The following is a 17,761-nucleotide window of genomic DNA, read 5'->3' on the forward strand; positions in this document are numbered from 1 at the left end:
GTTGTTTGTTAGCTCAGAATAATAGTAATAAATAATAAATAAGCTTAACTTAAAAAAAAAATAGTATATGTTTGCATGCATCGAAGATAATAGTAATATAATATTATAATTATTGAGACACAAACATATCCCGTGCTATATCTTATCTTTAATTTGGATATTCTCCTGATCAGCTTCTTATTTTGGAGGTTCCAGCTTTGTTTATGAATTATCTTATTGTTAATAATAAAGTTTTCTACTTAGCCAAAAAAGAAAAAGAAAAAAATCTCCGTCTTAAATTGTCCCGCAGTGGTCCCCACCAACACCCCAACAACAACAACAACAACTACTACTACAAAAGTTGTTGATACTATCCATCGAAGTGGTCAATGGAATTATGCAATGGGCCAATGATGTAAAGCCAAACAAAGAACGAACCCTTTGCCTTTTTTGTCAATCTCTCAGTCTCAGACGACAACTGACTTTTCAAACTCTTTACAGACAGTGCCTTAGTCACCTCTCTCTCTCTCAACCAAACTCAATTTTGTTAGATGTCTGAGACTGAGAGAGCTTAATTGCTGTCTTTTTTTGAGTTTGAAACTCCCCCCTAGCAATAGGAATTCAGCTCTCCAAACAGGTATGTAAAATACTTTCATTTCTTTTTTTCTTAAAGATCTTTTTATTATTATTATTATTTATTTTTAAAAACAGGTATGTAAAATTGTCTTCAACTTGTTTCTTTTTTCTGGAATCGGACTACAGACTTTATTATTGTACAACCACATACACATATGAACTATGTGCCAAAAGCACGGTTATTGCTAATGGAATTTGGTGAGGTTTTATTTAGATTGCATACCCCAAAAAAAAAGAAATCTTATTAATTATTACTTTACAACGGTAATCTTGTATTTGGAAAAATACCACATCCACATGACATACTCTTTGCTAATGGTTGTTTCTGGGTCCTTTGCATACTATCAGCGTGTGTTATTAATCTTTTTAGTATTTGCAATTGGCCTTATATGTTGGGTGATGTTAGAACAGGTTTATTCTCGCACTTGATTGCGATATTTGTAGCAAATGATTTGCTTAAGTCAAATTGTCCTCGTGGCTTCTAGTTAGCTCAATCAGGAAAGTTTCCGGTTGTTGAATAAAACATCTATGATTCAATCATGGAAGAGAATCGTTTCTTTTTTTATTTTTAAATTAAAATTTTTTTTTTTTTGGTACTGGGTTTTGAGCCCACAACCTCATCCTCACCTTTTAACAAGGGGAGCAGGTGCGTTTGTTGAATCATAATCATGTCTGAAATGTAATATTGTTAATTCTTGCATTTTCTAGAGAGAGAAAGAGAGGAAAATTCCTAACAATCAATCTATCAATTACAATAGGATGTGTATAAATTTTTGGGTGATAACATCATTCATAACTAACTCACATTTATCACATGCTAGATTTATTAAAGCACACAAACAACTTCCTTAAATCTAGCAGGTGGATTTGCCTTTAACTATTTTTCCCTCTAGTTTTCAAATACTACAACAAACTTGGCGCAAGTGGATTTAGTAACAATAACCATTTGACACCTGAAATTCAGCTGTGCCATATCATTCCACCTTTCCCACATGGCATACGCTGCCGTGTCTCCTAGGAAGCATGGGTGCAGCTTTGGGTTCGGGTGTGGGAGCGGGTGCAGGTACGGGTGCGGTGTGGTGACTTGGCAATTTTTGAAAAAGTAGAATGCGGCGGGATACATTTATTAATAAATAATTAAATATATTTTTATTTACAAATTATTAAATATATTTTTATATAATGGTAAACATATGCCAATTTAAGAGTAATAATAATTATAAATAATTCAGTAATTTCAATTTAAGTTATTTAACTTACAAATAATTTGACAAATATATAATAAGTTAATAACTAAATAAGAAATCAACTCAAGTTTGTTTTTATTTATATTTTTTTTGACGTGTTTCGGCCAGTTTCGGCGGATTTCGGCCCAAATAGGTGCGAATTGGAGAATGAAAAAAAAAAGAGCGAATCAGCACGTCGACATGAGTTGGGTGCGGGTGCAGCGGCCCTAGAGCCTTACCCATGCTTCCTAGCATGTCACCCCCATGCCATGTCATTAGTTTCCATATATGCATCAACCACCCCTTGTTTGTGACTATAAGTTTTGTTCTCCAATTTTTTTTATCTATGTTTTTCATTTCTTTAGTTTAAAAAAAAAATATAATTAATTTATTTTTAATTATGAAAAATGAAAAGTTAGGTTGCCAAAAAAGAAAATAAATATACAAATTTGAGCTTTAATATGTTTTATCAGAATATGGGGGTTTCTATGTTATAATATATGCATAATGCAGGATAACCTGATACTTTGAAATATTGTTACACTTAGTGGGCTGAAGGGCAAAATATGTTATCCTGAATATCTTGCATATACGGCGTTTGAGTGAAATATTGTTGAAAAAGAGAAACACAAGATTTGAAAATTGCATTGCATTACTTGAGAGAAAACAAAGAAGATAGAATTTTATGGTATCTTAAGTAAGAACTTAGATTGTAAGGATTGAATAAATAGCCTTCGAATATGGTTTTGTTTTCTTCTAGTTGGAAACGCATTGGTGCCAAGTTACTGAATATCTATATGAAAAGGACAAATACTTCTTGTGGTGGGATGACAATATTTTTCTAGCTATGCAATACTTGCAGAACTAGCATGTGCATGTATGCATTCTGACTTTTACATTCTTTTGTAGGTCTAGTTGCTGAGAAATGGCTGGTTATGAAAATGATGATATACCTATGCTTTTAGACACACATGCTCAGTTCTTGGACGAACATCCGGATTCTCGATTTCAGAGATTTGTATCCACAACAAGGAGTGCATCAATTTCCATTCCTATGAACTCAATGGATTCCTATGATAGTGAAACTAACCTTGTGGGCTATACTGGGCCCTTACGGAGTGAAAGAAGGACTCCATTCACACAGATGAGCGGTCCATTATACGTTGGCCGTAAACCCGAAAGCCTATTTCCGGTAAGTCAAGGTGTAACAGGTCATAAAAAAGTGGAACCTGTGCCAGAAAAGCTTCCTTCTTCCAGAGGAAAGGATCAGAATGATTGGCCAAATGACAACTATGCTGCCAAAAATGAACATTTACTGAGGTCTGGGCAGTTGGGAGTGTGCAATGATCCTTATTGCACAGTTTGCCCAACATATGACAATTTCAGAGCCGCTCAACAAAAGAACTCAAAAGCTTCATCTTTATTTGATCCTAAGGTGTTTTTCTTTCTTAACCTTAAGGTTGTTCTTCCTGTGTTATTCTTTGAGTTTACTGATATTTTATGTTGCCTTGTATTATATGCTTTGGTAGTCAACATTCTTAACCACATGCGTACATCATAGCTAAAAACTTCACTCTATGCTAACTTCTTGCATAGATCTCAAGTTTGGTGGTCTTTAAAAAAAGAAGAAAAAAAGGATTTCAAGTTTGATGGCTGGTTCTGTATCATAGTAGCATGTAGCCTTTCTATGGATTCTATGTTGATGTTTGTACCTAATTTCATTAGTTATACAACTACTATTATTAGCATTTAGAAATTTCAGTTGGAGTTTGAGATGTCCAATGCTATCTCTGCATCTGACATTCAGCTCTTATGTGGTTTAAAATTTCTTTAGATGATCGTTCAACTTACATTCTCCCAGGCATAACAACACCCTTCTTTTATTCTATGCTTGCATATTAAAGAACTTGAGGGCCCAAAAGAGATAAACCTTCTAGTAAATCATTTGCACACATTAAGCACTGTCCAGGTCAAAATTTTGTTCTTATATATTATGATGAATTCTGGAGCTTAGTAATGCTAAAAGATTTATTTAATACATGCAAATCAGAAAGTGTGTTATACTGGCTTCCCAATTTGGCATATCATAAATAGCTTCCTTGTAGTGGAAGATAAAGGATTTTGGTCAGCAGGGGATAATGTAGGACAGATATAAGAAAGGGAAATATGATGATGAACATCTACTTCTGCCATGAGGAAACCAATATATGATGTATGGAATTTAGCTCTAAAATTTGCAAGTACAAATCTCCTAATTCCTTCTGTAGATTTTGGTAATGAGATTATTAAGTTCAATGCAGAAGTATCATTACATAATCTTTAGTTTTCACAAAAGCAGTGGCCAATGATCATCAAAACATGCTAAAAAATTCCCATCAATTAGATTAGATTATGCATGAAAGAGATAATTGTTGAAACCTCTAATGGAAGAAGAAAACTTTTTCTGGATTATTAACATAACAAAGAATGTGTTCTAATCATCATAAATAGATATAGGCCAATGTGATGATATACTGAAAGCCCCAGTGAATTTCAAATTCGATGATCCATTGGGTTTGTATGTTATACTATATACAGGCTGACCAAGTTTTGCTAAATTTTGATGGAGGAACTTCTTGCCAGCCTCATGACACCAGCAACCACATTTAACCAAATTCCTCATGCTGACGACCACAACTACACCATTCAATCACCAATCATAACTCCAATGACCACGATTCACTCCCTCAGTGAGTCAGCTGGCTCCGACAAGTGACTTTGTGGTCATCTTGACACCAAACAACATCAATAGTTGAGGTTCACTTGCCAGGTTTAATTGGCTTCATTGGGCAACACAAGGAGGTAGTTTTCTTGGTCAGAAACCCCATTTTCTTGGACCAGTAGACTCTGATACCAAGCTCAGTTGTAAAATATGAGGTAGCAGGTTTGAAGGAGAGAAAAGAAGAGTGGAGAGTGATATTTGAGAAAAGGTTTTGGGCTTTGTGAATCAGTCCCTCACCTTAGCACATATTTATATTATAGGGAGGTATGGAAAGATTATAAGAATATTTATATGATAATATAAAATAATAACATGCTAATATAAAAAAATAACAATGGTAATTCTAAAAAATAATATGTATTGTGTTAGGGTAATTAATTTCAACTCTACACACTTCTCGAAGATTAACAAGTTTCATCTTGAATTTTATTGTAGATATCAAATCAATTTACTTTCTTGCTCTGTGGATATAAAATTGTTCTTCCTTTTGGAAACCTGGTTATCCCATTAAGTTGTTAGTTTTAATTTTGCATGCCATGTTTTCATTTAGAGTTTTGTCCAAGCTGAGAGTGCGAATAGATCCCCAATTGCAAATTTTACTGCTAGATTACTTTTAACAAAATTAACCAATTAAGTTGAGTATACGTGATTAACCAAATTCACAATTCATGGTTTGCAATAAACAATATACAGGAATAAAGGAATATAAAGTGTAGAAAATAAAAAGCAAACTATACAAAAACATCGGCAAGTGTTTTTGAAGAGGAAACCAGAGCCCCCCCGGTGAAAAACCTGTTGATCCTCTGAGTCGGAACTCCACTATAGAATAAATGCAGTACAAGATTGACTATAGACCCTCCAAGCCTATATCTCCCTAAGTACTTGAGCCCTCCAAGCCCCTGCTAGCATCTGACTTTGCTAAGTCCTTTCTTCTACAGAGTCTTGTCGGTTTAATGACCAACCGCTAGTCACCAAGTGGAACTTGGATTTAAACTTGGGCTCTCCAAAGATTCCCAATACTGATCAGCTCTCTAACACTCAAATAAGGCGTAGATAGTGATGGTAAAACCCCTCTCAAGGTGTAGGCATGGTGAGAGGGAAAGAGAAGAGAAAAGCTATGGGTTCACTAAATGTGTGAAGGTATTTCTCTCTAAGATTGAGCACAAGAAGCTCTATAAAATCTCACTCTATCTCTGTTAGGATTTTTTGATTTCTGGATCTGTAGAGATATGAGAGGATGGGTGTGTGTGTTCTTTTCTTTAGCTGGTTGTGGATTGGATCAAGTAGCTGGAATCTGTCCATGATGCAAAGTCGGGAGCTGCTCGTGGGATGTCTAGGTCGCAAGCTTCTTGTGGCTCACATTGAGAAAGCTTTCTCCTTTATGTGACGTGGCGTTTTTCTGGGCAGCCATGATGCGGACAGGTTGCGAGCAAGTTGTGACACCACTCTCTCGGCAGCTTTGACCAGACTTTGGCTAGGTGCAAGTACACTAACTACATGTAATCTCTCCCCCCCCCAGAAAATGTCAGCATATAGAGAATTACATGCAAATTTAGCATGGAATAAAGCCAGCACAAATAAGGAAAGGCATAACTTAACACAAACTTTGGATGATCTTAGAAGGATAACTGTGGTTATGTTGTGAAATATCTGAATGTGTTTGTAAGGAAGGTAGGCAGGTTTTGCTCTTGGTCTTTTACTTCCCATAAATATTTGTGGTGGTCCAGAATTTTGAGCAAGGTGGTTCCTTTGATTGTCATCCTCTCTGGTGATCAGCTCAATTTGAGTATTGATTGCTGATTTTGCCATATTTGTTGCTAGATCTACTTTAGTACCGCTACTTCATGCATCCCATAGTACTACAACAATGTGGCCACCAAAGCTCTTATTGAACTCTGCAAAGAGCTGATATCAGGCTTTGCTTTTTTGTAGAGGCACCACTTCCTTTTCCTTACTTTCTTTTGGACTGACAAGGGTTCAAAGCATGGTTTGAAACTGGACTGGTTCGACTAGTTCAACCAAGGACTGGGACCTATGTTGGTCTGGTCCAATTCAAAAAACCAGAAAAGTCATCTTTTGCATTTTTTTTTGCTTTGCTTTGTGCTGAATGCAAAAAGAATGTTTGCTAGGTTGCTATGCTGTCTGTGGAAAGAAAATTGTTTAGGCCTGGTACTAACTGTAATAGTAATAGTCTCAGTGGCAGTGGCGGTACTTTCTGTGATAGCATTGACTGCTCCAGTGATAACATTGTTGCTGTTGCAGTGGCAATGTCGAATGCAATTGGTAGAGCTGGTGGTGATTTTGTTATGGAGGGCAGTGGTAGCAATGGTTACAAGAGCAGAAGGTTGAGATTATAGTCCTTTTTAGTGAAGGTAGGTTTCAGAAAGGGCGGGGGCTTGTGCAGATTTGGTGGTAACTAGTGTTACCGTCTAGTGGTGGTGCTGTTACATGTCATGCATGTTGATTGTAGTTATTGTGTTTTGATACGGTAATGTACAAGGAAAAGCAATTATAATGCTATGTTTTCCTCTTAGTAACAATAATAAGGGTTTTAAATTTTAGTTTTTGTTTAAATTAAACTGTTTTTCATTCTAGCTGCATTGTAGTTTATGTGTTTGCTTTTTTCCTCGCTTCTAAAAGAAAGAAAGTCCTCTAAGTTGTTATCCAAACACTTTGTTATTGTTCTGTGAATAACTTTCTTGAAGCTGCAAAATCATTTTGTTGTACTATTATTTTCCTATGACTTTTTCATGTTGTGTATTTTAATAGTTTTTTTTAAGCAGAATAATGTTGTACAAATACACCAATGATCTTATGCTTTTTTGTTGTTGAGTTTTTTAGTTCCATAATGTTCTCTATGGGGATGCTAAAGGCTGGGCTAGGAGAACTTTTTCCTTTCTCCAACGATATATTCCTGGAGTCATGAACCCTCATACTAAAGTTGTGCAACGATGGAACAAATTTTTTGTCATTTCTTGCTTGGTGGCAATTTTTGTGGACCCATTATTTTTCTTCTTGCTGTATGTACTAAAGGTATGGATCTTGTCCTTGTGAAGTATAAAGTTAAATTCATTTTAAGTGTTTTGCTTGTGCATGTGATAAGGCTATAATCACGTCTCTAAATTTTTAACATGTGTCCAACATCTATTATTATGAAGTCAATTTTTTTCAGTATTTTGGGATTATTCCCAAATCTCATTAAGTCCGACATTTTTTTTCATTTCCAAAGCATTGCACTCAACCTTTTGAATATTTATCCTGTCACAATGGAAAGATAAAGAAAAGGTAAAGACTGGGTTTTGGAAAATTTTTGGGAAGGTGTCCTAAGCGGGCTTCAAGGAGGAGGGTATCAGATTGTTCATGGTGATCGAGAATAGTTGGAGGGCTACAATCTCACCAAGCTCACAGCAGAAAAGTCAAATCCAGTATGAAAGGGATGAACTCAAGAACTTCGTCTCTCGACAATAAATTATGACACAAGAGGAGGGGCCGCAAGAGTGCTGGTCAAAAGAATAGGATGCTTTAGTTGATGTCATGAATTTATGACTTATCACGTGGAATGTGAGAGGTTTGAATGACTGGGAAAAGAGGTTGAGGTTGAAGAATGCTCTTAGAATGTGGAAGGGGGATATTATTTGCTTACAGGAGATAAAAATGAAGGTTGTTAACCGTAGTGTGGTCTGGAGTCTGTTGGGGAGTCAATTTGTGGATCGGGATTGTTTGGAGGTGGAAGAAGCTTCCGGGGGCATTTTACTTCTTTGGGAAAAGAAAGTGGTGTGGAAGAATGCTGTTGCGAAGGGGCTGTTTTCCATATTGTGTAAATTCAGGTGTCTAGAGGGGAATTTTGAACGGATGTTTTATGGGGTGTATGGTCCCAATTTGGACCAAAAACAGGCTATGTTATGGGAGGAGTTGGCTGGCATTCACAATTGTTGGCAACTTCCATGGTGTATTGGGGGAGATTTTAATGTAGCAAGATTTCCTAGTGAAAGGCTTACAAGGGGCAGAACCACTCTGGCCATGTGGAATTTCTATGAATTTATCTCTGATTAGGGGGTTTACTAGATTTACCACTTGAGGGAGGATCTTAACATGGTATAATAATCAAGAAGTGCTGTCAACGTTGAGATTGGATTGTTTTCCCATTTCAGCAGCTTGGGCAGAATAATTCTCTCGTGAATCAGAAGTGGATACTTTTTTTGTATATCTGTTGTTAAATTCCTTTATTCTTATTAATATTGGTCTGAGTGGATTTTTTGAGAGCTCTCAGGGATTGAGGTAAGAGATCTGTTGTTGCCATTATTATTTGCCCTAGTTATAGAGGCTTTGAGTAGACTGTTATCTAGAGCGGTTAATATTATTTGTCCTAGTTATAAAGGCTCTCAGTAGACTGTTATCTAAAGCGGTTGATATTATTTCTCCTAGTTATAGAGGCTTTCAGTAGATTGTTATTGAAAGCAGTTGACGGGGGGGTTACTTAACGGGATTTTTGGTTGGTGGTAGGCTGAATGTTCCTTTCCTGGTGTTTCATCTTCTGTATGATACTTCAATTTTTTGTGGTGATGCGAATGAACAGATTGGTTATTTGAGATGTGTATTGCTTTGCTTTGAAGCTGTTTCGTGATTGAAATTTTTTTTTGGCAATTCAGAGATGGTTCTGGTAGGGAATGTGCATGAGATTGAATGTCTAGCTAGTTGTTGGGATGTAAGATCTCTACTTTGCCTTTAAAGTATTTGGGTCTCCTACTGGGGGAAAAATGCCCAAGGCTATATGGGATCTAATATTATAAAGGATGGAAAAAAAAAATTGGCAGGGTGGAAGAAGTTCTATCTATCCAAGGAAGGACAGCTTACTTTGATTAAGAGTATTCTTTCTAGCCTAACTATTTACTACCTCTCTTTGTTTTCCCTTCTGTCAGCAAGAATTTAGTAAAGCTGCAACAAGATTTTTTGTGGGGTGGGATGGGTGATTGTGTAAAATTCCATTTGGTGAAGTGGCAGACAGTTTGCAAACCTGTCCAACAGGGGGGTGCTTGGGCTTTCATAGTTTGGTATGATTTAATAATGCTCTATTAGGGAAATGGCTTTGGAGATTTGCTGATGAAAAAGAGGCCTTGGCATACAGTTACAAAGTATGGATTTCTTGGGGGTGGGTGGACTTCGGGGTTGCCTATGGGTGGTCTCACATATGTAGCTTGGGGAAACATATCAAGAGTGGGTGGAATAGTTTTGCACAGTTTTCAAAGTGGGTAGTCGTTCAGGGATTTGTTTTTGGTGTGAATGCTGGTGTGGTGATGATTTAATAAAAACTTTTCCGAATTATGTAGCTCGAGACAGAGATTGTGATGGTTATTTACATATACATTATGGGGGTGTTTTTTGGGATGTAGTGCTTAATCGTGCTTGCTAAGATTGGGCATTGGAGATTTTGCAATCCTTTATTGCTCAGTTATACTCAGTTAAAATTGGGGATTTTCTGAGGATCATGTCCAGTGGACCTTTACAAAAGTGGTAACTTGAGGTAAAATCTTCTTACAAAACTCTATATTCTAGGGAATTTCAGTTTTTCTGTGGAAGAGTATTTATTTGGAAGGTGTAGGTTCCATCTAAGATGGCTTTGTGTGTGTGTGTGTGTGTGTGTGTGCGTTGCAGCTAATGGGAGAATCCTAACAATGGATAATTTGTGTAAGCGGAGGCTGTGTGGGGTAGATTGGTGCTTTATGTTAGAGGAGTGGTGAGACTATTGATCACCTAGTACTACATTGCACCATTGCCTATGATTTGTAGTCTATGGTGTTTGGTTTGTTTGGAATAGAGTGGGTTATGCCTATAGAGTGTTTTGGCTTTGTTGGAGTGTTGGATAGGGGGCTTTGGTTTATGGCAGATGTTTGGGGTGCTATTCCATTATGTTTTATGTAGATTATTTGGAGAGTGTAATAATCACATGTTTGAAGAGGTTGCAGTCTTGCAGATATGAAGATTTTTTTTTTCCACACTCTGTATGACTGGATAGCAGCCTTAAGTTGTCATTCTTTCTCTGATAGCCTATAATTTTTGGATTTATATACTTTCATTTGATTTTTAACAGCCCCCGTACACTGCCTGTGTACTGTGGTTGTGCTGTACTTATTCTTCTCTATAAAAATTTGCACTTACTGATCCACATATATATATTGGCCAACTTTAGCAAAACTTACTTGCTTTCCCCCACCCTTTGATTGCAGGATAACAAGTGTATAATTATTAACTGGCCCATGACCACTACAATTGTGGTTTTCAGAAGTTTGACTGATCTGGTATACTTCTTTCACATGCTTCTTCAGGTGAGAAGTCAAATCGATGCTTATTAGCTCTTTATTCCATTGATTATCAGTAGATTAGGGTAGATCATCCAATATTTTAGAAGTTTTAGATTCTTTGTATAATTGATACTTCTCAGGGGATAGTTGAGTGTATTCAAAACTGTTCCCAAAAACTGTTTACTTTATATGAATATAATTACTTATTACTTATATAAAAGAAAAACTTAAATTATCTTTTTATTCCTATTTTTCTTGAATATACCTATTATTTGAGTAATAGTGTTTAGAGTTTGTTAAATTAACCTTAACACATAAAATATTATTTGTGTATAAAGAGAGTACAGTGGTATTATTATTGTACCCCTAGCTTTGAACCTTGGAGAGTATATATCATACAATTCTAGCTTTTTACATAATAAATCCAAATGAGTTTTACATAAAGCTTTGGTGAACATATCAGCAATTTACACCATTTTCTACTCCCTCTTGAATAATGTGACAATCTAATTCTATATGCTTAATTCGCTCATGAAACACAAGATTGGAAGCAATGTGAATTGTTGCTTAATTATCACAATGCATACTCATAGGCGCCTTCAAAACAGATTTTAATTCCTCAAGTAAGGTTGATCTACATAAGTTCGCATGATGTGTGTTCCATGGCTCTATACTTAGCCTTTGTACTAGACCTAGCTACAAAAATTTGTTTCTTACTCTTCCAAGCAATCAGGTTTCCTCCTAGAAAAGTGCAATATTTAGTACTGGATTTCCTATCGAATAGTGATCCTATGCAATTGGCATCAGTAAAGGCATATACTTGCAGGCTAGGTTGAATAGACAAAGACATGGGTGTGAGTACATACGGGTACGGATACGGGGGTATGACATTTCTTGAAAAACTAGGGTATGACATGTCTGGAGTTCAGCAATTAATTAATATTTATTTTAGGTATATTTTATATATTTTTAGACATATTTATTGTTTTTTAGGTTTTAAAATTAAGTAATTGCAATCAAATGTTTTTTTAAAAAATCTACAATTAATTTAAAGACAAATCTAAAAATATTTAATATAAAATAAAATAATATAAATGCTTAGGAAAATGAGATTCTTTTACCATTATTTATAATGCCATAGACTAGAAAAGGGCAAAAAATTAAAAAAAAAATGTAATACATGGCAAGATGTTAGCCACCCCCCACAAATATCTCGTCATCTTGCCACACCCATGCCTCGGAGTTGACACCCACAAGGAGATATAAGGGTCTGTTTGGTTGGTGGAGTGAAAAAGTGAGAGGATAGAAAATGGGAAGGGGATAGAAGAGATTTAGTTTCTTCCATTTGTGTTTGGTTGGGAGGATAGAAAAGTAGAGAGATGAAAAATTTATTTGTTTGGTTGAGAAGAAAAATGAGAGGATGAAAAAGCGAAGTTAGAATTCATTTACAATTATGTTCCTATTAAATAAAACAAAAAAGTAACACATTTTTTTAGCAAAAAAATTGTGTTTGTGCAATTGGACGAAAATAAGAAAAAAGAAGCGACTGGCCGAAAAAGTAGAAGATTATGACTGCTACTTGTTCTAGCATATGCAAGAAGAAAAATAAAAAGAGGGGTGATGGTAGTGATACTATTGTGGGTACTTTTGCAGCCGTGTCATACTAGTACCAATGTCAAATATGTGTTCGACATGGGGGCTTGGCCATCTTTGGCGTGTCTAGGCAACATAGCTTGTAGGTGACCGTTAGCTTTATTCAAAAGACCACAAACTAGATGTGCTTTAAGATACCTCACAATCTGAATAATTGTTTACCAAAATCTCAGTGTGGAAGATGTGGAGCTTTCATGTACTGGCTCATGACACAACTGCAAATGATATATCAGGGAGAGTAATTGTGAGATAATTTAGCTTACCAACGAGATGATGATATCTCTAGGATTAGACAACAGCTCCCCCTGTTCTTCATACAATTTGACATTAGGATTCATAGGAGTCTCGACCGCTTTAGATCCTAACAAAGCTAGTTTCTTCCAAAATATTTATCATATACTTTCTTTGTGATAAACTAATACTTTTTTAGATCATGCTACCTCAATACCCAAGAAATAATGAAGTTTTCCCGGTCCTTAGTTTGAAACGTGTTTAGAAGGAATGTATTCAAATCATCAATTTTCTTGTCATCACCTGTGATTATGATATCATTTACACACACTATCAACATAACCTTTCCTCTTTTAGAGTGATTAGAAACCATAGAGCGATTAAATTTGGCAATGTCGCAATCCAAACTATAACACTGTTGCACTGAATTTACTTGGGAGATTGCTTAAGACCATAGATGGCTTTATGCATCTTTCAAACCTTCCTAGACTCCCCTTGAGCAACAAACCCAAGTGGTTTCTCCATACACAACTCTTCCTTCTAATCACCATTTAAAAATACATCTTTAACGTCTAACCAAAACAATGGCCAACCCAGATTAGCAAATAAGTAGATTAAAATCCTAATAGAAAATTTTAGCAACAAGAGAGAATGTCTTTGCATAATTGACGCCAAAAGTCTTGGTATACCCTTTGGCAACCAAGTGAGCCTTCAAATGTTCAATAGAGCCATCAGGCAAGTACTTCACAGTATACATCCAACGATAGCCAATAGTAGTCTTCCCTAGAGGAGGAACTAAAGGCCAAGTAGAATTTTGAAACAAGGCAGTCATTTCTTCTTCCATAATAACCTTCCAACCAAGATTGGACATAGCTTCTTGTAGAGACTTAGGAGCAACAACAGAGGAGAAGAATGAGGTATGATATTAGAGCAATGATGTATGAAAATATTCACAAGCATATAAAAAAATATGAAGTGAAGCAATAAATTGATTCCTTATTTCCATAAAAAAATGATTTGAAGATAGGATAAAATTCAGACATTTCTTTCATAAGATAAAGATAGGTGACCCTAGAATAATCATCAGCAAAACTATCAAAATATTTAAATCCCAACTATGAGGGAGTTTTTTTGGAACCCAAATATCATAATGAAATAAATGAAAAGGACTACTGACATGACTTTCATGCCTAGAGACAAAAGGCAACGGTGCATACTCAATTGATATGCTTCACATTGCAAAAACTCGACAACACGATGGGACTAACCACTTCAAATTTTGGAGAGAGGGTTGACCAAGGCGACAATGATGCTGGAGAGGTGAGATACACAAGCGAGAAGCCACTAAACTGGATGAACGCTGATCCAGGTAGTAGAGTTGACTGGCTTCATGCCCTCCACCAAGAATCTTCCTTGTCTTTAGATCTTCAAAGATACAAAGAGTAGATAAAAAAGGGGCAGCGCAATTCAGAAATTTTGTAAGCTTACTAATTGGCAAAAGATTAAAAGGAAAGTTAGGAATATATAAGACTGAAATGAGAGAAAGATTAGGACCGAGATTGGCAGTGCCTAAACCATAAACTTTAGTGGTTGAGCCATCTGCCAAAGTGACTTCGAGAAGACTGCTAGAGTGCTCAAGGTCAGAGTGTAAACTTGAAGTACCTGTCATATGATTAGTAGGACCTAAGTCAATGACCCAAGGTTCCTAAGTGGCAAGACAAGCAGTGGAAGTACCTTGTTAAGCCAAAGTAGTTGTAGAGCTAGACCTAACAGAATTAGAATGTATAGACACAAGGTGAATGTACTTTTCATTGATACTACTCTTGTTGTTGGTGCGTTGGTGGAAGTGATTGTGAAGTTACTTCTTCAGCCTGGAAACTAGCTTAATGAGCTGAGAGTTTGCCATACAACTCCCAACAAAAGTCTAGTTTATAACTCTCACTATGACCCCTTGCTCAAGACCTTCACGGCCTTACCATGATTTTTAAGGGCTCCATAAAACTTGACTAACAAGCAAATATATTCTAAAATAAATCCTAATTAATACCTAACCATAATAGGAACTAAATTTGACCTCAAAAGTATTAAAAGCACCTACAAACAAGAAAATAATAACTTGAAACCTAAAATTCCGAAAATTACAAATTGAATACCAAAACTAATAAATAACAAGTCTAATTGTAGATTCTGTCCTACGTTAGGAAATATACTGTACCAGCCATTAAACCGGTATTAGTGCTCTTCCAAAATGTATTGAAAAAAAATCTGGTTGTATTGGCCTATATTGGGAATATTTTGGGTGTTTCGGCCAAAATTAGTATTTTGGCCTGTACAATTAAAAAAAAAAAGTTAAAAAATTGAAAAATGTTATTCAAAAACATGTTATTTAAGTTAATATATTGATTAGTGTACTTAGGCTAATATTTAGTCTTATAAAAGACGTGGATTATAAATTTTATGTTGATAAACGTAAAAATTAACAAATTTATACTTACGTAAGTAAATACAAACATATATTTATGTATAAAAATATATAAATAGTGGTAATCCCGAAACGGTACATCATTATCAACCGCTACCAAAACATTTCATTCTCTTGGCCAAACCGTAACGGCCTCCGGTATGAAATTGACTCCCTTGGGTTGTTTGCTTTCCCATCTTGTTTTTCTTTTCTTATCTTTTTTTATTGGGAAGTTGCAATTCATTTGGTGGGTTTGGAAACCACAGCCTCATCCTCCATCCAATTGTTACAAAAGTTCCTAGTAGGGAAGATTAAATTAAGGGAAGTAGGGTTGGGAAAATTTGAACTGGGTTAGTATAGCCTTGAACTTGCTGCTAATTGTTTGCCATGTACAATATATATGTTATAAGCAGGTTTGAATTAAACCCCAATAGCAAACCAATTCAGTCAATAGGTCAATGCAGAATTGAACTGACTCATTGCCCTCACAAAAACTGAAAGGCTTGGGCAGCCATTTCACAGCCCTAATTTATAATTTCCTTGAGCCATTTATGATTATTTATCATTTATTAGTTATTATTATGATTATGATTATTATTGGTATATCACTCAAATTTCTCACATTCAATGAATGTAATTGGAAGGTAGTGGATAAAATGATTTGAAAATAAATTTTATTGTTTTGTGGGTCTATTTAGTCACTAAAAAGTGTTATGCTTTTTCATTCATATTCACATTAAAGCAAGCAATTATTGTTACACTTTTTTCCATTATCTAAAATGCTATTTAAAATCTTGGCATTGTACGTATTTATGAATAGATGATTTTATTAAAGGGAGTGACTTAGGTGTACAGGTTCTATACAAAAGCTCCTGCGCTTAGTTAACAATTACAAATACTAGGAATCCAAAAAAATTCATGAATATTTTTTTTGTACATATGCATCTTCATATATTTATTTTAGTATACTGTATGCTATTGAAAAAGAATATAGATATAAGAAAGTTAAATATTGTGATAAGAGAATTTTATAGGTTTCATCTATAACAATTCACATGTCTTAATTTGAGAACGTGATTCATAACATCCAATGCCTCCAATCATTATTCTATTGTAATTTTCTTAGTTTTGATTGAAGCCTTTCCTCTAGCCTTGGAATTATATAATTTGCTTTTGTGCAGTTTAGGTTGGCTTATGTGGCCCCAGAGTCGCGAGTGGTTGGTGCTGGAGAGTTGGTTGACCATCCAAAGAAAATTGCTCTTAATTACATTCGTGGATACTTTTTTATTGACTTGTTTGTTGTATTACCTCTTCCTCAAGTAAGAACCATCTCTCAATCATTCTCTTCCCTTTATCAACTTTGTTTACCATCTACATATGACATGTCTGTACACTTAATGTGTTACAATCTTCTTATTGATTATTCAATTTTCAAGCTTGTTGTTTCGGGGTGTAATTAGGGGTAAAAACTTAATTTAACACTTAAAAATTCTAATTTATATACGTGGTGATTACGATGATATTGTTTAATATTTTTCCCCTGACTTAATACAAACTCATAACACTTACCCTCAAGTTGGGATATATATGTCATGCAATCCTAGCTTGTTACATAATAAATCCAAAGGAGTCTTACAAAAAACTTTGATAACATATCAGCAACTTGGGCTTTGATAGAGATATATGGAGTAGCTATTACACTAGTTTCTACCCTTTCTTGAACAAGATGACAATCCAGCTCTATATGCTTGGGTTGCTCATGAAGCACAAGAATAGAGGCAGAATGAATTGCTGCTTGCTTCTCACAATCATATTCATAGGCAACTTCATGTCAAGCCTTAATTCCTCAACTAGATGCTTAATCCACATAAGTTTGCATGACGTATATGTCATGGCCTTGTAATCATCCTCTAAACTAGAACTGGATATTATAGTCAATTTCTTACTTTTCCAAATAATCAAGTTGCCTCCTAGAAAAAGTGCAATACATGTGATCAAGTTGCCTTCTATAAGATGGTTGCATGTATTGATCAATCAGTTTAAATACCTTTATAGTATATGTTTTATTTAAATGATAAGTGTATTTCAAATTTCTGTCCTTTGTTGTTAATTATTTTTTTTTTTATTACTTTTTAAAATGCAGATCATAATATTGGTAATTCTACCAACATCTTTGGGAGGAGCAAATTATGCCAAAAATCTTTTACGGGCAGCTGTTCTTGTTCAGTACATTCCTAGATTGTATAGGTTTCTACCTCTACTTGCTGGCCAGTCTCCAAGTGGCTTCGTATTTGAGTCAGCCTGGGCTAATTTCATTATAAATCTTCTCACTTTCATGTTATCAGGCCATGTTGTTGGGTCATGTTGGTATCTGTTTGGGTTGCAGGTAGGTGGAGGTTTTTATATCACTAAAGATGCTTGTTCACCTTGCCTTCTTTTTGACAAGTTTCTTCTTCTTTCTGTTTTAGTTTCTTTGAACTTTATACTTCCTCTTGTACATGCAATTATATTTAGT

General features: G+C 35.4%; 1 protein-coding gene across 4 annotated transcripts in view; it reads left to right on the forward strand.

Annotated features, from left to right (window-relative positions):
• Window positions 1-371: 371 nt before the first annotated feature.
• Window positions 372-17,761, forward strand: part of LOC142631759 (putative cyclic nucleotide-gated ion channel 20, chloroplastic) — a 52,177-nt gene continuing 34,787 nt past the window's right edge. For 2 of the 4 annotated variants that reach the window (XM_075806066.1, XM_075806068.1), the window contains exons 1-6: window positions 383-616; window positions 2,751-3,276; window positions 7,444-7,635; window positions 10,827-10,925; window positions 16,428-16,565; window positions 17,390-17,632. In XM_075806066.1, the coding sequence (XP_075662181.1) occupies window positions 2,767-3,276; window positions 7,444-7,635; window positions 10,827-10,925; window positions 16,428-16,565; window positions 17,390-17,632 (1,182 nt within the window). In that variant the 5' untranslated portion in view covers window positions 383-616; window positions 2,751-2,766. Of the gene's footprint in view, window positions 617-1,970; window positions 2,162-2,750; window positions 3,277-7,443; window positions 7,636-10,826; window positions 10,926-16,427; window positions 16,566-17,389; window positions 17,633-17,761 lie in introns of all 4 variants that reach the window. The other 2 variants (XM_075806067.1, XR_012843655.1) reach the window with 2 other exon arrangements.

The sequence above is a fragment of the Castanea sativa genome, chromosome 4, assembly GCF_040712315.1.
Source record: "Castanea sativa cultivar Marrone di Chiusa Pesio chromosome 4, ASM4071231v1".
Classification (NCBI taxonomy): Eukaryota; Viridiplantae; Streptophyta; class Magnoliopsida; order Fagales; family Fagaceae; genus Castanea; species Castanea sativa.